The following is a 21,068-nucleotide window of genomic DNA, read 5'->3' on the forward strand; positions in this document are numbered from 1 at the left end:
AGTAGTGAGGACAAAATGACAATAATGACAATGTGCATAAAATGCTAATCAGGGGGTGGGGGTGGCCGGTTAGCTTTGGATCCCCTTACCAACTGGCTGCCATTGTGATCTGAGAAATCAGGGGGTGCCAGGGGCTGCAGCTGGGTACCTGGGAGGGGTGAGCACTTCCTCCTGGGCAGGTGGGAAGGTCTGTGGTGCCCACGCACAAGACGGACCCAGCCGAGCCAGGAAAATATCATGACTTTATTTGCTACAGTGATAGCAGCTCTGAGTGGGGTTGGTGGCTGCTGTCTCTACATGGGATGGTTTGACCTGGGGACAATGGTCAGCACTTCCCAGGGTGGGGGCAGGGAAGGCTAGGCCAGGCAGTCTCCGGGCAGAAGTGTAGCAACCACCAACCACAGGGCTGCAGGACGTGGTGGCGGTGACGTCTCTAGAGAGGGGTCCAGCTGGCGGCTCAAGAGGCAGGGAGATCCATATCCAGTGTCCATGTGTCCGATGGAGGCTGCACTACCTCCCGGGGCCGGCAGGCAGCGGCGGCCAGGGCTGCTCGGCCAGCTCCCGCTCCAGCTGCTTGAAGCGCTTCTTGGAGGCCCGTTTGGGCCGAAGCCACCGCAGACAGGCTGGGAGGCACTGGTCCAGCACGCTCTGCAGAGGGCAGGGGGGTGTGGCGGGGCAGCTGGGGTCGAGCACCCCCATGTCCCTCCCACTAACACAACCCGGGGCGGGCCCCACCTCCAGCATGAAAGCCCCCACAAAGTTGAAGGCAGCCAGACCCAGCAGCAGTAGCTTGAAGCAGGTGTCAGTGATGTTCCTCAATGCCAGCGGCCCTTGCAGGAGGCCGGGGACCAGGATGAGGCCCACCAGGATGGAGCTCAAGAGTGCCAGAGCCACCAGGAAGGGCACTGAGGATGGGGACATCTGTTAGCCAGGGAGCCATGCCACTGGGACAAGGACACACACACACACATGCACACATATATACGCACACACACGTCCTCACTAAACCACCCTCTCCATCTCTCTCCCGTCTTTCATCCCCTTGCCTGGTACCCTCTGCCATACAGACACCAGCCCCCCAGAGTCCCCTCCCTCCCTGTACCCACATCACCCCACTGCACCCCACCCCACAGTAGCACCGTTGGTGTAGAGTGGCTGGCGGAAGGGCGCCCCCTTGGACACGGCCACGGCCAGGATGAGGTATTGGAAACTGGACAGAGAAAAGACCACTGTGTTCTCATAGTTGGGCAGGTTGTCGGGTGCGGGCACTGTCCTGTTCAGAGGCACGAACCTGGGGGTGGGGACACTGGGGTCAGAGAATGAGTGTGGGTAGATGGGGCAGGGGCAGGGTTGGGGGGGTTGGTCAGCTCCCTACTCACCAGGGCTGGGCTGTGGTCAGGAAGTAGCCCCCCAGCTGCACGCCAGCCACCAGGGCCACCTGCAGCAGCAGGCTGCTCAGCACAGGTACGCTGAGCAGGGCCCCTGGTGGCCGCGCCCGCCCCAGCACCAGTGCCGGCCCTGTGCGGCTCATGAGCACCGCGACTGTGGTGGTGATGACCAGGTCGATGGCCAGGAACTGCACATCCCCCAGGTTAGTATTGATCTGACAGCAGGGGAGGGAGCAAAGAGGGGAAACTGAGGCCTGCCAGTCCCAGGGAGACTCTCGTCTGATGGGGAGGTCCCACCCCTGCCCTTAAGGGGTGTCATAGGGAAGGCATCCTTCCCACCCTCTGATCTGATGGGGGCAGTACTCTCTTGCCCTGGGCAACCTCCAGCCTGATGGTGGAGGCACAGCTCCTGATCTTAGACAAGGTCCCAGTCTGATACAGGAGGCACTGCTCTGCATTCAGAGTCCCTCCCTTCTCACAAGCCTGATGGAGAAGACATCCATGCTGACCTTGGGGGCCTAAATCTGATGGGGGAGGTTCCCCTACCCACAGCGAACCCCCCAGCTTGACAGAGAGGCTTAGGCTCTGTCCTGTGTAGCCCCTAGGTCACTGGGACATATGGCTCCTGCCCTCAGGAAGCTCCCAGCTTTAAGGGCCTGGAGCTCTGCAGACACTCACTGTGTAGAGGATCAGGACTGAGATGAACTGGGTCAGGCTGTACAGGGCCATATACTTGAAGACACTGAACGATGTGTCGAGGGAACAACGACCTTCCCTGGGTAGAAGGGGATGGGTGTCAGGGGGCCCAAGCTGGCTGGTGGGCCCTGCTGAGCCCTCACCCGCCGGCCCGGTCCATCTCACCTGATGACCATGGGCACACACTCAATACTGGCCATGCTCGAGGTGAAGGGTGACACCACTGAGGCCTCGGCCTGGGACAGCGAGATGCCCACATCAGCCGCCTTCAGGGCCCCACAGTCATTGGCACCGTCTCCACACATGCCCACGCAGTACCTGACAGACAGGGGTGGGTAGGTGTGGCCTGTGACATGACCCCACCACCTCCTAGACTTGCTGGCAGAACATGAGGACAGCGGACCCCTAATGCTCACATGGTGCTGGATGCACAGTAGGTGCTCAGTAAACAATGTGATGATTACTTTTAGCATGATAGACCCAGGAGAGCACGGCCGGGTGCTGTGGGAGGGTGATGGCCCTCTAATGCTCGAGGAGGGATGGGGAGGCCCAGATGAGTGCGCTCACTTCAGGGCTGTGGCCCACACACACCGCGGGGCACTCACTGAAGCTTCTGTAGCTCGCACACCAGCTCTGTCTTCTGCTCAGGGGCCATGCGTGCAAAGACGGTGCCCTGGACCAGGACCTGGGAGCATAGGGAGGGGGCAGGGCTGAGGCAGCCAGCAGGAGAGAGAGCCCAGGAGCAGGGCAGGGGAGGCCTGGGGCAGCCAGGGAGGGTCGGGGGCAGCCCTACCTTGGGCAGCAGCTTGGGGAAGTGCTTCAGGAGGACACCAAAGGTGGACCCGCTGAGGGCCAAGTGGCTGGGTCGGGGGTCTGGCTCCACGGTGTAGCTTGCAGCCTCGTTGGGATCCTAGGGGCCCAGGAAGCTCAGCTTAGCTCCCCCTGCCCACCCTGGACAGCTGGGGCCTGGGTCGGGTGACACAGGGGTGGGGTCAGCGGGTGGGGTGGAACACTGGGTCAGCCTCACCTCTGCCCCGTTCACGGCTATGCAGGACTCCACTGGCAGAAACTCGAGGGAGGCAGGCTGACCGTGCTCGGGATGGGTGGCGTGAATGATGACCAGCCGCTCCTGGGGGCCCACCATGCCGCAACCCTGGGCCACGGTGACTGCTGTCTGCAGGTTGTCCCCTGTGGGGTACAGGGCAAGGTCAGCATTCAATGCTATCCATGAAGGCCATCCTCACTCTGATCCTTATAGACGGGAAAACCGAGGCCAGATGAAATCCACCTGCCATCATCAGCCGAGTGAGCGTAGGTACATTATCTCTGGACCTCAGTTTCCTTGTCTGTAAAACTAGGCACGGAAGGGTCTTAGGAGAAACTGGGGACCTGGGCTTGAGCTTACCTACATGTGCCATTCACTGCCGTGTGACTGCTGTGTGACTCTGGTGGACAGTGTGCGTGTGCGTGCGTGTGTGTGTAGGGGCGGGGAGGACAGAGACAGGACGCAGACCTAGTAGCTCCTGCCGTTTCACTCTTTTTCTTGCTCCATGAGATTGTCACAATCTTTGAGGCTGACATCATTATCCCATTTCTCAGAGGGGGAAACTGGAACTTGGAGAAGTCACCCAGCAGGTGAGTAGCTGGGTTGGAACTCAGGCCGTCTGACACCACACCTGGGCTCTCTGGAAGTCACTCCACTCCTCTGAATCTCAGTTTCCTCAACTGTCAAATGGGGGTGACAATTACCACGTAGGAGGGATACTGTGAAGATTCATGAAATGTCTGAAAAGGACCTGGCTTGAAGCAGGGGCGCAAAAAGCTGTCCCAGGAAGGGACGCTGGGAACCTCATCCTTCTGCCCGGGATAGGGCAGACTGTGCCCTCCTAATCCAGGCCCTGCAGGCCACAGTACCTGTCACCATGACGGTGCGGATGTGGGTCCTCCGCAGAGCCTGGATGACTGGTGCTGTCTGTGGCTTCAGTAGGTTCCTCATGACCAGCAGCCCCTGGAGGCTCAGCTCCCGCTCCACGGTGTCCCTGGAGGGTGGGCCGACCCGGGTCACAGGGCATGCAGTGGCCAAGGCCCCTCTCTCAGCCACCAGGCAGGGGCATCTTCCCTGGGTTCTGTCTGCATGAGAGCCTCCCTCTGCCCATGCCTGGCACGGGCCCACCTTGTCAGCTGCTGAGCTGCCTCCAGGCTGGGTGCAGTGAGCAGTGGCTTGCTGGCCAGGGCCACGACGCGGTAGCCGGCGGCTGTGTAGCTCTGCAGCATCTGTGCAAAGTCGGTGGGCACTGCCAGGGAGAGGCAGGTGTCACTGGCACAAAGAGGTAGGGGCAAGGAGAGAGGCTAGGAGCCCGACCCATTCTGTGCCAATGCCCAGCCAGTGGACTCTGGGGCCTGCCCCCTTCACCTGTATCAGGGTTGCAGAGGGCTGCCACCAGCTCAGGGGAGCCCTTGACGTAGGCCTCGGGTTGAGTGGCCCCCGGCCACGTAACCACCACGCTCATGCGCTGCAGGGTTGAAGAGAAGGGGAAGCGGCAGAGGATGCTAGCTGGCACCAGGGGCTCCTCCTGCAGGGGTGAGAGGCAGCGAGGGGCTGGTTGTAGAGCCCACCCCTTGATCCCACATGCCACCGGCACCCCCTTGCCTCACCGTTCCCTGCAGTTGGGGTTCCTCAAGTGGGGGTCTCATCACTGCCAAGACCTGGGACCCAAATGTTGAGGCTGCAGCCGGCTCCTGCTCCAGGACCTGGGCAGGCAGAGAAGGTTGGCATCTGGGGGCCTTGGCCCATGGAGAGACACAGCAGGAGAGATTCAAGGTGGACCGTGGAAGACTTCCCTCATGGGAGACTGGATGGTGCAGGAGTGCAGAAGGTGTGCCTTGGAATTGGGTGGACTCAACTCAAGTTCTGGCTCTGCCACTTACAAACTGCTGGCTGGCCATGGACAACTTATTCCAAATCTCCCTCAGCCTCAGTTTCCTCCCTGCGAAGGTTTTAAGCTTGCTTGCTAGGGCTATGGGAGGGGTAAATGACACAAGGCCTGTGCAGCAGAGTGCTGGCACACAGCAGGTGTCCGGCATGTGGCCTTGCTGTCATTATTACTGACAGTGGGCATAACAGGGACCACCCTGGGAGACCCAGAACGAAGACAAAGTGGGGTTCCTTAGGCCCAGCTGCCTGGAGGCAGGGGGCTGACCTGCGTGGCCTCCTCACCCAGCCAGTAGACTCCACCATCTTGAGGTCCATGGGGTCGCCCACTGGCGTGTCTTGGAGCCGGCTGAGGGTGTGGCAGGTGGCCAGTGCTCGGAGCAGGGGCCCCATGGGCAGGTGACGGGGCTCTGGAACCAGTGGCAGGAACGCCTGTCCCTTCATGGGCACCACCCCCATCACATCCAGGCCGTCCTCAGTGAGGGTGCCTGTCTGTGAGGGACAGTGATGAGTCCTGGGATGAGCTGTGTCCTGCTGAGCTGGGCGCCCACGCCCCAGGCCAGGCAGGCCCCATGGGCACCCCAGGAACCAGAGCTGAAGCCAGAGGAGGCTCCCTCTTGCCTCCAGACCTTTGCACATGCAGTTTGCCTGCTGGGTCACCCTCCCCAAGCCCCTCTACTCCTGTCTGGCATCACTTCCTCCAGAAAGTCTTCCTCCTTAATTCCCAAGAGTGGGGCAGTGGTCCTTGCTCTGGGTTCCTACCCATGGCTTCTTTGCCTCCCCACCATTTGTTTGTTTTTGTTTATTTGCTGGCTGGTAAAGGGATGCCAACCCTTGATTTTGGTGTTACCAGCACCATGCTCTATCCAAGCTGGCTAACCAGCCAGTCCACCCACCAAGTGCTCACTGTGGCACCTGGAAGAGGCCCACGGTCAGCACTCAGTGTATCTGCTAAATGAATGAGTGACTGAGTCAATGAATGCCTGCATCTCCCACACTGGATTCCAACTGCTCAGTTACACATCTGGCTCCTTTGCCAGCCTGGGAGCTTTGTGAATCTGATCATGCCCCATGCCCCTCAGTTTACACACTCTCCGTGGCCCCCAACGCCCTCAGAATAATGTCCAGCCTCTGCCGATAAGGGTGCTGACCACCTGCTCTTGTCCCATCCGCCCCCATTGTGTCCAGGCACACCGTCCCTCTGTTCCCCGAGGAAGCCATGCTGTTCCCTGCGCCTTAGTGTCTTTGAACTTGCTCCTCCCCCACTTGCCCCTCACCCAGGTCACTGAAGGACCTGCTCAGGGGAACCTTCCTTGACTGCCCTCCCTAAGGGAGTGTCCCTGGTTGACTACCCATTGTGTCACCCTGTTGACTTTCTTCCCCTAACCCACTGCCCTTAGCGGCTCTCCTGTGTGTTCCCTGGTTCACTCATTTTGGTGGGGAACACACACACACACACACACACACACACACACACACACACCAGCATCCATGAGAACATCTCTGTGTTGTCATGGCTGGACCCTCTGGGTTGAAAGCAGCAGTTCTTGAACAAATGAATAAATGATTTGGGACATTTCATCTGCCACACCCAACTGGTGAGGTTGGGAGCTGGTGAGGGTGTTCTGAGTGTTTCTAGCCCTGGACAAAACCTGGCATCCAGCAGGCCCACAGTTGACATTGCTGAGTAAGAGCACAGGCCTAGCCAAGTACCCGAGAGTGGAGTCCTGCTCCCCCGCCAACCTTGCCCTGCAGCCCCCACCTTGTCGAAACACACCAGCCGCAGCTTGCCCCCCAGGTTGACGCGCAGTGGGTGGATGCAGAAGATGCCCTGTCTTCGCAGCCGGCTCTGTGCGTAGAGTGTGCACACGGTCATGGCGGCCGGCAGGGCAGGTGGCACCACCACTGTCACCAGGTCCAGAGCCCGGATCACAATCTCGTTCAGAGGCACCTGGCAGGAGGCACTGTGAATGCTGAGTGCCAGGCTGGGTCAGCCCTGGTCCAGCTGGCAGCCCCCGCCTGGTCCCCGAGGCTTACCTGGTTGCGGTGGAGGATGAACATGCTGTAGATGGTGCCGAGGAGAGCTGGGGAGACAGTGAGGGACTGAGTGACATGTGAGACCCAAGGTGGGGCCACTGACAGAGTAGGGTGTGGGGACCACTCACCCAGGACAGAGAGTGCAACCACAAACTTCATGCTATGTTTGTAGAACTTGAAATTGATGGGCCGGGGATGCAAGATGGAGCTGACCAGGCCCCCTTTAGCTGTGCAGAACCCTGGGGAGGGGGAGGGGAAACCAAGGCAGGGGAAGCCAGGTTGGGACAGGTCTCATCAGTAGCCCCCCATTGCACCTGTGGGGTTGTAAGACACGATGCTTGAGGGGTTAGCCATCACCCAGTTTGGGGTCACCAATGATGGCCTATAGGCCTATATTGTCCAGCCCTTGTAGGATTTTAAAAACAGAATTAGATGATAGCATCTAAAAATGGGATGGTTTCACTTAAAGTCCAGACTTAGGGCAGACTCTCTCCTGTCTGCCACAACACTGCCCCTCCAGGCTCTTGCTGGCTCCTGCTGACATTGTGATGCCTGGCCCCAGTCTTGTTCAAACTCTTCTGTTAAGATGGGACACCGGTCCAAGTTCAAGTGGGACTTCCCCAAGGTCCTACAGCAGGGCAGCAGTAGAGGTAGGTATGTGGTCCTGCCCTGCCCAATGTCACCTCTCCTGTAGGTGCTGAGCCCAGTGTTCCTGCCTTCTGACTCGTACCTGTCTTGGTCACCACCGCCAGGACGTGGGGTCCCACGTAGGCCCGGGCCTGCAAGATGAGGGTCCCGCAGAAGAGTGTGTGCCGCCGGTGCGTTTCTGGGCAGTAGGATCCTGGCCCCTCTGGCAGGGCTGTCTTCAGCACTGGAACGCTCTCCCCTGGGAGGGACCATGGTATGAAGCCCACAAAGGACCCTCTGTGCCACTCCCTCCCACCAACAGAACCAGGAACAATGCCTAGAATTGTCCCATAAACCCTAGGTTTCACTTGACTGTGTAACCGGGTGTGAACCAGAAATCACAACCCCTGGCTGATTAGCTCAGGTGGTTAGAGTGCAGTGTTATAACACTGATACGAGTTGGACTGTGTCCCCCAAATCTTCTTGTATTTGAAACTTAATCCCCACTGTGACAGCATTAAGAGGGTGGGAAATCCTGTTATGGTAACTGAAAGGTGGGGCCTTGAAGAGGTGATTAGATTGTGAAGACCACGCCCTAGTGAATGGATTGATACATTGATAATTTAATGGGTCATCACAGGCACGGTTCTGATGGATTTAAAAGGAGAGACGTGCATGCTCTCTCTCTTTGCCATGTGACACCTCGTGCTGCTGTGAAGGGTCACCACCCACCAAGGCCCTCACCAGATGTGTTCCCTGGACTTTGGACTTCCCAGCCTCTGAAACCATAAGCAATAAATATTGTTTCTTTACAAATTACCCAGTTCTAGGTATTTCTGTGATAAGCAACAGAAATGGACCAACACAAACACCAAGGTCAAGGTTTCGAATCCCCATACCGGCCAGCCACCTCCCCTCCCAAAAACCTAGAAATCACAGCCTCAAGTTACAGAGAGGGGCACCAAAGCTCAGAGAGGGCAGAAGACAGGAAGATACAGGGTGACCCCCCTGGAAGTGGGTGTGGCAGCCACTTGCCAGGAACCATCTCTGGAGGAGTCAGACAGAGCAGCCTGCGTGGCATGCATGGGTGTGGTGGGGCAGGGGGTGGGGAAGCCTTTCTCCTTCCGTTGGAATTATTTTATAATAAGCATGTATTGCTTGTATAATTCAAACCAACAAAGATATTTACACAGCAGGTGGGCCTCAGCCCCACCCCCACCGCACATCTAGGCCAGCAACGGAACCAGCCGACGCCCAGGATCCTGAGACGGGGGCCCGGCCAGCCCCATCCTGCCCGCAACCAGATCCTAGAATGTACTTATTAGCCATGTGTGTATCTTTGGGGTGTGTGACTTACCTGCTCATGTCCTTCACCAAATTTCTGCTTAGATTTTTCTAATTCATTTTTAAGAGTTCTTTTTGCAATAAGGATGTTAATCTTTGTGTGTTTTTTTTAAAAAAAGAAATTAGAGAGTAGAATAATGGTTACCAGAGGCTGGGAGGGGTGGGGGTAGAGGGAAAGATAAGGGGTGAACTAATGGGGACAAAACTATGCTATCTACCCTAAGTGAATTATTGTGCAGCATATGCATGTAGTGAAACAACACACTGTACCCCACAAAAATAAATATGAATACAATTGAATTTAATTAAAAAACATATATATATTTACAGAGGCAGATGGTGGCTTAATCTCCATAAAGCCCTGGGCAGGCTGCCTGGCAAACAGTAGCAACACCTTACTGTGCACTGTGCCTGTGAGGATGTTATTGAGCACCTACCGTATGCAGATTTCTGGAAGAGACTCAGGGACAATCCAGGCACAGTCTCTGCCCCCCAAGAAGGGGGAGGATGAGGCAGGTGTGGAAAAGTTTGTGAAGGGCCAGGCTCAGGGCCTGTGCCCATGAACCACACCAATCGTTATTATTATTATACAATTAAAACCCGAGCCAGAAACCTCTCCTGGAAAAAAGCTACTATCCTGTGGTTTTTAGTAAATTCTGAGCAGTTTCCATTACCAAAATCTAACACATCCCAGAGAAAGAAATACTTGCACAGACCGAGAGACACACAAGATAAGTCTGCTCCTGTGGAATTATTTGGAATGGCAAATAATAAAAATACTCATTGCTAGAGGACGGGCTACGTCAGCTGTGACACATCTGTACCGTGGACTCTTATGCAGCCATGAGGTGAAGCTTTTGTATGTGTGGAAGAAAGCCAAGCACGTATGTTGCTCAGGAGGAAAAGCAACGTTTGGAACATAGAGCCTGATCCCATGTACATAACTGAAAGAGAGGTGTCTGTGCACATGTGCACACGTGTCATATAAATGCACAGAAAAAGGCTGGGAAGGACACTGCAAGCCCTTCACTGTGGCTGTCCTGGGGAGTGGAGGGGCTCATGGGGGAATGAACAGGGGCCCCGTTTGTGCTCTGTGTTCTCCTATGCGATTTGGATTTGGAATCTTCACGACCCAAAGGCAGACATTCAAGTAGAAACAGTTCACCTACACTGGGTGTGTCCTCCACACCACTGGCACCTCTAAGCACTTCCCACAACCCTATCCAGGAGGAGCAACTGATAGTCCCATTTTACAGAAGAGGAAACTGAGGCATGGGGGCGGTTAAGCAATATGGCCTCAGAATGTAGGGTTAGCAAGTGTTGAAGCCAGGATGGACATTTGAGAGAAAAAGGAAAAGAAAAGAAAACTCAAACTTTTGACGTAAGGCAGAGGACTAGGGGGCATGAAGGAGGAACGAGGCTGGGGGCCAGGGGCGGGGGCTCACCTGTCAGAGAGCTCTCGTTGACCACGCATTCACCGGCCACCAGGGTGGCGTCGCAGGGCATCAGCCCGCCCTCCTGGGGCAACACCAGGCAGTCTCCCGGCACCAGCTCGCTGGAGTCCACCCACTCCTCCTCTGCAGGCAGGTGGGCGCTCAGCTCAGCTCAGCCAGGCCACCCCCGCCCCCCGCCCCACCATGCTCCTCACCTCCCCCAGGCCGGCACACGCGCACCCGCACGGACAGCTTTACCATGTCCCTCAGAGTCTGGCTTTGCTGTGGGCAGGGGGACAAGACAGGGGTGTGGGTGTGGGTGAAGACCCCTCGGGGACCCACCTACCCCACCCCCACCCCCCTCAGCCCACTCACTTTTCTGGTCTTGTACAGTGACAGGCATATGGAGACGGCGGAGACGAGGAAGATGCACAGGGCGTACCAGTAGTAGTGGTCTGCCAGCCACAGCACGATGCTGAAGGCCTGGAACCCATAGTAGGGGTTCAGTGCCTGGGGGAGGGGCGGGGGGCAGCGTCAGGGCCACGTCCCGGGCAGCCCAGCCACAGGCCAGGTCTCTCGTGCCCACAGGTGCAAAGGGCGTGGTGGCTGCCACAGGCCTGAAGCCAAGCCTTTCCCCTGGTCAATCCCATCCCCCTCAACTAGAAGTCCTCAAGCCCCCAGCTTCCCCTCTTAAGAGGGCATTTACTGAGCCCCCACTAAGCACTTTATCTAAGTGTCATACAATGGTGATGACAATTCCACAAGGCAGGTGCTATTGTCACTTCCATTTTGTGTGTGAGGAAACTGAGGCACAGAAGCATTAAGTCACTGGCCTAAAACCACACAGCCTCCTAAGTGGTAGGCGGTGGTTTATATGAGATCAGACCCCAACAACCTCTCCCTTTTCCAGCGTCTGCTGGAATATTGACATTTTCCTCTAGATGTGTCCTTGGCCATGTCACGCCCCCTCTCTGAAGCTTGGGTTCCATACGTGAGAACAGACTGGAGTCCCAGTCCCTACTCATGGGGCTGCTGGGAGAACAGGCTCTGGAGCTCGTCTCCTGGCTTGTGCAGGTGCCACGTGGACTCGCCTCTCGGCCTCTGCTCCCCACCCGCAGGCTCCAATCTCCAGCCCAAGCCCTCAGCAGAACCCCAATTCCTCCACCTGGTTTCTGGGGACAGAGCCAGCTGGGGCAGGGTCTGAGATGGCTCTTCACTATGCAGGAAGGGGACACCTGGTCTTGTCTGCCAATGTAAAGTAGTCAGGAGGAGGCAAGCCCCAGTCACACAGCAAGCCCCAGTGACAGCCTTACCTCGTCCACCAGCAGCTGGGGGTAGGACTTGACCGGTATGCTGATCACGTTGGGGCCATAAATGGTCTTCCTGTAAGAGGGGATGTGGCCGAGCTGTCAGATGGAGGGGGCTGTGCCAGCTGGACCCTCCTGGGGTGATGAAGCTCCCCATTTTACAGGTGGGGAAACTGAGGCTCAGAGAAGGCAGGTGACTGGAAAGCAGCTGCACTAGGGGTGGGGGTGGGCTTCCCAGCTCTTGGGGCACTCTGGCCCACCTCACAGTTTGGTCCTGGAGGCTGAGGCCAGAGCGGGAGCGGTGGATGTCGTCACAGGTGTGGCCATGGTCCAGGAGGCTGGTGAGGGTGGGGAGGGGACACTTGTGTGAGTGACAGGCCTGAGCTCTGAATCTCCCACCCCATGCAGGCCAGGGAAATTATGACCCACTATGCTCCCGGGAGAAAGCAGGTCCCTCACGGACTCTGGGCTCAGCTTTCTCCTTCTGTCCCTGTGCCTGGGCCGCACAACACCTCACCAAGTCAGGGGACAAGGAGAGACGATGGTGGTAATGTTATTAGTGCCAAGAGTAGTTGTTATTTAGGGACAAGTGCATTATTTACACTGACGATTCCTTTGGCAAGTCACTTCGCCTCTCTGTGCCTCAGTTTTTCTCATCTGCAAAATGGGGGCAGTGACAGTATCTACCTCACTGGGCTATGGGTGGGTTGCATGAGATAAGCCAGGCAGAGAGCTGTGGACAGTGCCTGGCGCTTACCACGTGGTAAATATGCCAGCGACTTTTGCTGTTACCCTCACTATGAAGCACAGGCTGCTGGTGCCACCCCAACTCCCCCTGGCATTCACCTCTGTACGACACAGCAGCTTCCTGCCAACACCTGTCTCTACTCAAGGACTCCTCCTGGCTGCATGAGCATACTGTGCCCGTGAGCCCAGAAAGCTGAGAGTGCAGAAGGGTTCATGCCCCTGGAGCAGCCCAAGACCCAGAATGGTAGCAGAAGTGGTGGCTGAGTATCCCCCGCTCCCTCCCTCCTTGGCTGAGGCCCCTGAGGTGTGTGCTCTACACTGGCCCAAAGAGACCCCTGGGGGACTGAGCCCCAGGTGCCCACGGTGGCAACTGGCACCACAACATTCCTCCACTGGCTCCTTCACTCCTGCCTGTCTTCCCCAGAGTCGTCTGTGGTCACCTCCCAGACAAACTCCCTGTGCCTCCCTTAAAGCCTCATCTCGGGGTCTGCTTCTGGGCACTCAAACTAGGGCATGTTATGGGTTCACGTTTATGAAGCATCTAGTAGCTGGCAGAGCAGGGACTACACCCCAAGCAGATCGTTTGAATCCAGACTCTGAATCACAGCAGCGTTACCACTGTAGGCTGCATGTTGTGCCAAGCTCTACTAAATTATTATATTTTTCACCTTCAGAAAAACCCTAGGAGGCGGGGATTATCTTTACCTCCTATTTATAAACACAGACCCCCAGGGCTGGAGAGGTGCAGTAACTTGCCCAAGGCTTCAGAGGACAAAGGTGGCAGAGTTGAGAGGGGGGTCTAGGACAGGCCACTTCATGCCACCTCCTGTGCCCAAACCAGCACCAGTCTGGGAGGTGTTGGGAGCCACGCCGGTCCTGACCGCTACCTGACTTGGTAGAAGGCTTGCTGGGTCTCGATCCAGACATAGCGCTGGCCCTGGAAGAGGAAGTACCGCAGCACCCGCTTCTGCGTGGAGAGAGGAGAGGCTGGGTTGGAGGCTAGACCCGGACCGAGGAGGAGCATGTGTATTGGGGCAGGGGACAAGGACCCGTGTCATAAGAGAGGCGGGGAGAGGCTTGGAAGTGTAAAGTGGTCAGACAGCATCCGACATGTTTGGGACAACAGAACCAGAGGTGCCTGGGGAGCATGGAGTCCACCCCTCCCATTGTACAGAGTGTGAAACTGAGGCCCAGACAGGGTCAGAACCCAGCCGTCCACTCACTGCCTCTTCCCGCCTGTGGAGCTGGGTGGTGTCCTTCCATGCACCCTCCGGTACTGCCCCCAGGGCCGCGTGGCTCCTGCCATCCTCCGCCTGGGACTGTGAGGGCAGCTCCAGGCTAAGGAGTAAGGTGGGGGTTACTCTAAAGCTCCAGAAGTTGCCCCAGCACCTCCTGCCCCCACAGAGCCACCTTCTCTCCGTGGGATGGGAGGCCCCCGGGTCAGGGTCTTTGTGGGAAGGGGTGGGGTGAGCAGGGGCTTCTGGGAAGGGACAGTGGGGCTCCCTCACCTGCCCTCACCAATGGCTTCGGTCTGCACCTGGACAGTGAAGAGCTGCCACGAACTATCCTGGAACACAGAGGTGCAGCCTGAGTCCTGGAAGATACCCCTCCCCTCCCCTCCCCGGCCCCGTCCCACAGCCAGGTGTCCCCTGCAGAAGCCCCTCAGGGACCACCCAACTAGCCCTTTCTGCCCACTGCTCAGATGGGAAGGCTGAGGCCCAGGGAGAATGACCTGCCTAATGTTCACGGGAAGTCAGTGGCTGGGTTGGGCTGAGAACCCAGGCACCCTCCATCCCTCCACCCTGACCTCCGCTGCTCTTTCCCAGCCCCAGCCCCGGCCAGACTTCACCTCTTTGTCTCTTATTTCGATGACGAGTGTTTCGGCGCGGGCCAGGTTGCACGGCTGGAGCCGCAGCCGCACGCCCCACACCGGCTTCCACCGGAACAGCAGCAAAGGGATCCCTGCCATCATCCAGACCACGACGTAATAGCCTATGACCCTCCATGGACTGCCACAGTAGCCGCTGAGCCTCTGCGAACGAGGGTGAGAGAAGGCCTAGGTGGAGGCAGGGCGGGAGGAGGGAGCCAGGGTGTCAGGGTGGGCCTGGGTGTGAATCCCACCCGAAGCTGCCCCCTGGCCCGACTCTGCCCACATACCACGGATGAAACTGAGGAGCTGAGGGGATCTATTGACGTCTCTATCGTCAGGGTCCCGTAACCGGAGGGCATGTGGCCCACCAGAGGGCTGGTGTCTGTTGACAGAAGAGAGGAAGGTTACTTGGGAGAAGGTTCCTCCCCCCCTTACTTGTTAACATAACGAGCATCCTCATTTTATAATCGGGTCTGATACATCCAGTAGTGCAGGTCTTCAGGGGTCTGATGTCTGGCTGTTCTGATGGTTCCTACTCATAGCATCTCGTTCCTCGTGTGTCTGGTTATTGAATCTGAGAACAGGCCTGGTGAGCACCTGAGCACCCCCACACCCAGCCACTCGCTTCCCTGGCCTCCTGCATCCCACTTTTCCATGCTTCATCTGGCCTGCACGCTGGGGCAGGGGTCAAGGTCTCCAGGGCAGCACAGGCCTGTTTTTACAGGTAGGTAAATTGAGGCTCAGGAATAGTACTAGGTGGCTCTATTGCAGAAATTCTTTTCTCTCCTGCCCTTCCCTGCTAGAGCTGTGAGCTCAGCAGGGCAGGCAGACAGTGGGGGATGGGGGATCGTGGGGGGAGGGGCTCATGCTCCCCATTGTGGACAGCCTCTGTCAGGCTTTCTCAGCCACTTGCAGCACCTGTCAGACATGCAGATGCCCGGGCCCCTCCCCAGACCTGCTGGATCAATTCCTCAGGCAGAGGCGGCAGTGTGGGTGATCTGGGCATCTGTGTGTGGCACAGGAGCCTCTGGAAAAGTTCACCAAAGGGGCTGGGAAGGCTGGGCAGATGGGGGGCAGGCTGGTTTTCTGGCTCCCTCCTCTCCCCCCCAACCTGAGTCCTTCTAAAGGTTTCTACCCAAAAAGCCCAGAGTGTCCCAGGCAGCTGCTACAGTCACATCTCCAGCCTCTCAGCTGCTCCATCCCCAAACACTCGGTGTAGCTCGAGCCCAACAATAATCATAATAGTCCACATTCCCGAGGGCTCACCAAGTGTGCTCCTGGCCCTTTTTACGTGGTTAACACGGTAACCCTGCCAGGTAACCATGATTATTACCCCCTTTCTATAAAAGAGAAAGAGGCTCAGAGAGGTTAAGTAATCTGCCCCAGATCACACCAGTATGGTAGTTCCAGGACACAAGCTGATTCCAGGCTGGGGTTTTTTTTGTTTTGGTTTTGGTTTAAGTTGAATAAAGGGTTTATTTGCCTTGTGCAAAAAGACGTCTGGGTGTTGGTAACCCAGGGTTGGTACAATCACGGTGATGCCAGCAGGGATCCAGGCTCCTTTATTCTTTCTGCTCTGTTCTCCTTGACAATGACCCTGCAGGCCCTGTGCCCACACGCCAAGCAGGGACAAGAAGGAAGCAAAGCAGCAGTGTGCACATGTCACTTCACTTCTCACTGCCACCACGGGGTCACAGGGCCACCTCCAGCTGCAAAGCCAGCTGACCAGGATGGTGCGTTTTTAGCTTCTCCTCTAGAGGAGAGGAAACCAGCATGAAATGCAGTGGGTTGGCTTTTGAGCCAGCCAACTTATAGCATCTGCCACAGCCCATCCTTTGGCGACGTGCACCCTTCTTCCCACGGGCTGAGGTGCAGGAGCATGATGCACATTAGCACTCAGCTGCCTGAGCAGTAACAACAGGAGCAAAGGAGATGACTACAAATCAAGCGGACCCTGGAGTATAAGGTTTTTATCTGCTTGACATTAACCTTCCCCAACCTGAAGCTCAGAATTATATTTCATGCACCCAGCACTGGTTTAGGCCAGGTTTTAGTCACTACTGTGCCACTTGGAAACACCTTAGGATCGGGGCCACGTGTCCCCAGTAGACCAGGCAGAGCCTGTCCACTCCTATCCCAGCCTCCCATGTCCCTCACAGAACGACAGCAATAATAATTACTATGGTCACTGTGGTAAGAGCAGCTAGCATCCGTTAGGCACTGCCCAGGTGACAGGAGCTGCTCTGAATTAATTCTACATGAATTAACTCATTTAACCCTCCCTGCAGCACCAGCAGGTGGACTTTTATTTTTCCCCTCCTACAAATGAGGGAGCTAAGGCTCAGGGGTGCAAAGACCCATCAGTAAATGGTGGAGCCGGGAAGTTGGAGCCCAGATGCTGTGCTTTTGGCCTGCATGGGCACTTTCAGAGAGTGGGGCACATGCCCTGCACCTGCTTCCTGAGGCCTCTCTCAGTGGGATGACTCAAAAACCAAATTAACCAAAGCCCCACCTCCAACTAATCCTCTCCCCTCTGCTCCACAGACTGAGAAAACAAAGGGTGTCAAGACGGGCTCCAGGAGGAGGCTGGTCTCTGGAGAACACACACATGCCATGAGCAATAAAACCTTCGCTTCCATCCCATGTCCTTCCTAATCATTGAAGGGGTGCTCTCCTCCTTAGAGATTGTTAATTAAAACACACACACACACGCACACACGCATGCATGCATGGAAGCCTGCAGCCCTCAACCTCTGGGGTCTCTGGCCAGGCCTGGCTGGAGGGGTAGGGTCTCAGGCTGGAGGTGGGCAGGAGGCCAGGTTCATAGAGACCCCAGCCCAGGTCCCCTTGGGTGCGGAGATGGTTTGCTGGCTGGTTTCCCTTTCGCTCTCTGGCCCCGCCCAGGCGTGCAGTGAGCCTTGCCGGGGCAGGCACACCATCTCCTTCCGTTCCTGAGGACAGGACGGCCCGCAGACAAGCAGCAGCTGAGGGCCTCTATGCTCTCTGCTGTAGCCCGGGGTGCAGGGGGTACTCATCCTGGCTGCTGGCCTGGGGCTGGGAGCAGAGGAGTGGACATTTAGGACAACTGACACCATCTGACAATGGTGGGTTCAGTCCTTGGCCAACAAGTCACAGCCCTTCCCTCGCCCCTTTTTCAAAAGGTTGGCAGTCCCACTTGCCACTGGAGTCCCAGCTGTGTTTTCTGCCAGAGCCCTTCACTGGCCCTGGAGACCAGCTCCCTGAAGCAGGGCAGGGTGGGGAGTCTCTGATCTTCTGGGATGCTTCTGTGGCGTACAGAGAAAGAGCGCCCAGGGCTACAGGGGCCAGGCGCTGCTCCATTTATTCCTCACTGTGACTCCGGGAAGTGTATGCTACTCTTACTCCTATTTTACAGATTGGGAAACTGAGGCCCAGAGAGGTGAAGAAAGCTGCCCAAAGGCCACACACATCATCATCATCATCTCCATCATGAATTGTGCTCTAGCCTCTTTCCAAGCAAGCTGTGTTTCATAAGGCAAGTGCCTTTGCTTCTCCGGGCTTCCATTTCCCATCTCTGGGATGATGATCCCAAAGCAGCCGGTTGCCAGGGGAAGTGTGGCGACCTGAGGCGTTGGCCTACACAGGTGTGCGGTTGTCTGCTCCCCTGCCGGGGAGGGGGGCTTCTGCTCTGACCCGTTTCTCAGGCTCTTCTCTCCTTTCCCATCACCCTGTCTAAAACCTGCAGCTGGGCCACTGCGCCCCTGGGCCCACTCAACAGTTCCTCCCCATGCCTTGAAACCCTCAACTGCAGAGGGGCAAGAAGACTGTACTGACCCTGAGCGGAGCAAAGGACCACTGCTCACGCCAATCTGATCCTGCACAGCCTGCAGGGTGGGCTCCCTTACCCTGTTTTACAAATGAGGACACTGAGCCTCTAAGGCAGCTTGCCCACGCACTCGTCTCAAGACTGCAAAAGGGCCTGCCTTACTACAAAGTCCTCTCTGCCCACCACATCCACCTCCGCACACTCTCTCTCATCGCTGCTCACAGTGCTGGCCACATGCCCGGGAGTCAGGAAACACTGAATGAATGAATGCACCCATATCTCACGTAACAGAGCATGGAGGCAACAGTGCTAGGAGTCAAGTGTCCATCTGTACCCGGCTCCATCTGCTGTGAGGTACAGAGGCTCCAGCCTCTTCTCAAAGGGACCTGGCCAGGGAACCCCAGTATCTAAACAGCCTTCCCTCTGGGAAGTTCTTCCTTTTATCTATCACACACCCGCCTTTTCATAAGGACACTTTTCCAGTCATCCTTGGGAAAGAGGAGGAGAAAGGAGCTTGAGGGAGGAAATCACATCTGTGGAAATTTCTAGTGTCCTGGCAAGGGTCAAGCCCAGGGCACCCTCTCCTTCAGGACAACTGCCAAAACACTTCAATGAGCTTGTATATCTCTGTTCACATCTCAGTCTCCCCTGGGCTGTCACAGGAGTGTCTTGAGTCTCCCAGCTCAGCCCAGCCCAGAGCAGGCGCACACAGGCTGTCCAGGAGGACACTTCCATGATGGCTGCTTGTGCTCTTCTGAATAGCAAGCAACACTCAGCGCTTACGATGGAGTATGGGAAGCCCTTCAGCGCGCTACCTCACGATTCCTCACCCACAAACCTCTGAGGGAGGGAGGAACTAGTATTGTCCCCACTTTACAGTTGGGGAAACTGAGAGACAGAGCTGTGAAGTCTCTCGTCTAGGGTCACACAGCTTGAAAGGGCAGAAGATGGAAATTTGTGGGTGTGAATGAGCACGTTCCTTTTAGTTCATCCTCACAGCCACATCCTGAAAAGCAGAGTAGGATCCCCATTTAAAATGAGTCCCAGAGAGGTCAATGAACATATACAAAGACACACAGCTAAGAGTGGTCCAAACTGAACTTGAACCAGGTCTGAGTTCACAGCCCTGGGGCAGTGCCACCAGCACTGCAGAGTGGAGGGCTGGAGTCAGAGCCATCTGGGAACTTCTTGTTTCCTGCGGAAGTCCTTGGCTTCCTGCTGATAACCTGGCAGCAGCCCAGGGCGCTGCCTCCTCCCTGTCTGTGGCTCCCCCGTGGCCAGGAGCCCCTGTCCTCTGCTAGGCTGGGGCCAGCGTGTGTGAGAATCTGCTCCTGGGAAAGATGGGGAGCGACAGATCCAGACTGCAGAAAGCCCAGGCCTCGATGGGCCCTCTGCTGAGGTCTGGAGTCTGAGTGGCTGCCATGGACACTCTTCTGGATCGGAGAGGTCTACTGGCCCCATTCGCAGCAGGTGAGATTTGTTAGACTCTGGAAAGGGTGCTCTTGGGACCCCTGGCCTGGGAGAGGTAACCTGGAGGGTGTGGTCCTTGGCCCCGGCTAGGGGCTGACAGGCTTCCTCCGGGCTCCTGAGGCCGGGGATTTTACAAGGCTCCTTTGTGCTCCAGGACACTCTCACCCAGGGAGGGACTCAGAAGACCGGCTTCCCCAAGCCCTTTCATCACTCAGCCAAGAGGGGCGACTGTCCAGAGGCTCCAGGGCCCCAGGATGCAGCGGCCTCCACAGCTCCTCCCCGTACCTGGACATCCGTGGGGGGCGGTCTCCCGCGCCTCCACCGCGGCCCCCAGGCGCCTCTTGCACCAGCGCCGGGGAGTTTCCTGTCCCAGGACGGCCCGTGGAGGAGGCGGGGAGCGGGCCGGCCGTGCGGGCGCCGGGAGGCCGCCCCCCCCCCCCAGGGCTCCGGCCCTCGGGCCTAGTCCACGTGAAGGGGAGGGGTCGGGCCCGGGATCTCCGCCCAGGGGACGCTCCCCTGGCTCGCGACCCCGCGGTGGGGGTGTCACCTGCCTCCTCCACCCCCGCAGGTGCGACGGAGGGCGGGCGGGGACCGCGCCGGGTTCGGGGCCGAGCCGGGCTCCGCTCTCACCTGCGCTCATGCCGGCTCCTCGCGCTCATCGCCGGCCCCGGCGCTGCGGCCCGTGGCCCGGGCCTGGGCGTGCGCAAGTCCCGGGCGGGGGAGCGGTCCCGGCGGCCTGGGGGCCTGGAGCGAGGCGGCGGCACCTGCACGGCCCGGCGGCGACTACCGCGGCGGCTCCGAGGCTGCCGCAGTCTGTCTGCGCGTCGCCAAGCCCCGCCCCGGCCTCTGCGGCTCTCGGACGCCCGCCGCGCGCCGGGCCTGCCGGGACTTGTAGTTCCAGCCCTGCCTCCGCCGCACACCAACCCCCTCGTCGAGACCAGACAGACCAGCCCCAGACAGACAGACAGGCACACACACACAGAGGGAGCACTCAGAGACACAGACAGGACAGCCCCCAGACACAGACACACAGGTTGCTCTCAGAGACACTGACTGGACAGCTCCCAGACACACGGAGGGACACTCAGAGACAGACAGGACAGCCTCCAGACAGACGGACACACACACTCCCTCCCCTCCCCCCCCAGGTCACACACACACACACACACACACACACACACACACACACACACACACACACACACACACACACACACACACACACACACACACACACACACACACACACACACACACACACGGAGCATTCAGACACAGTACAATCTCCAGACAACAGACACACATAGAGTGATACTCAGAGACAAAGCCAGGACAGCCCTCAGATACACACACACACACAGAAGGAGCACTCAGAGACACAGACAGGACAGCCCTCAGATAGATACATACAC

General features: G+C 57.5%; 1 protein-coding gene across 6 annotated transcripts; it reads right to left on the reverse strand.

Moving 5' to 3' along the window:
• Positions 1–242: 242 nt before the first annotated feature.
• Positions 243–20,453, reverse strand: ATP13A2 (ATPase cation transporting 13A2). 6 transcript variants are annotated; one of them, XM_063103929.1, is made up of 29 exons: positions 20,287–20,453; positions 14,669–14,763; positions 14,361–14,543; positions 14,020–14,078; positions 13,735–13,849; positions 13,399–13,478; positions 12,025–12,102; positions 11,771–11,840; positions 10,833–10,967; positions 10,673–10,739; positions 10,470–10,601; positions 7,784–7,939; positions 7,182–7,292; positions 7,054–7,100; positions 6,779–6,967; positions 5,302–5,508; positions 4,740–4,835; positions 4,498–4,657; positions 4,258–4,378; positions 3,999–4,123; positions 3,112–3,272; positions 2,878–2,994; positions 2,690–2,769; positions 2,250–2,402; positions 2,067–2,163; positions 1,380–1,603; positions 1,140–1,291; positions 736–905; positions 243–648 (listed from the first exon to the last, which is right to left on the reverse strand). In XM_063103929.1, the coding sequence occupies exons 1-29, from the start codon at positions 20,294–20,296 to the stop codon at positions 511–513; spliced, it is 3,528 nt and encodes a 1,175-aa protein (XP_062959999.1). In that variant the 5' UTR covers positions 20,297–20,453; the 3' UTR covers positions 243–510. The 6 variants fall into 6 exon arrangements, with proteins under 6 accessions (XP_062959999.1, XP_062959998.1, XP_062959997.1 ...); XM_063103928.1 differs by having other exon boundaries at positions 14,361–14,567; XM_063103927.1 differs by having other exon boundaries at positions 243–905.
• Between the last annotated feature and the right edge of the window lie 615 nt (positions 20,454–21,068).

Source organism: Cynocephalus volans, chromosome 8 (genome assembly GCF_027409185.1).
Source record: "Cynocephalus volans isolate mCynVol1 chromosome 8, mCynVol1.pri, whole genome shotgun sequence".
NCBI lineage: Eukaryota > Metazoa > Chordata > Mammalia > Dermoptera > Cynocephalidae > Cynocephalus > Cynocephalus volans.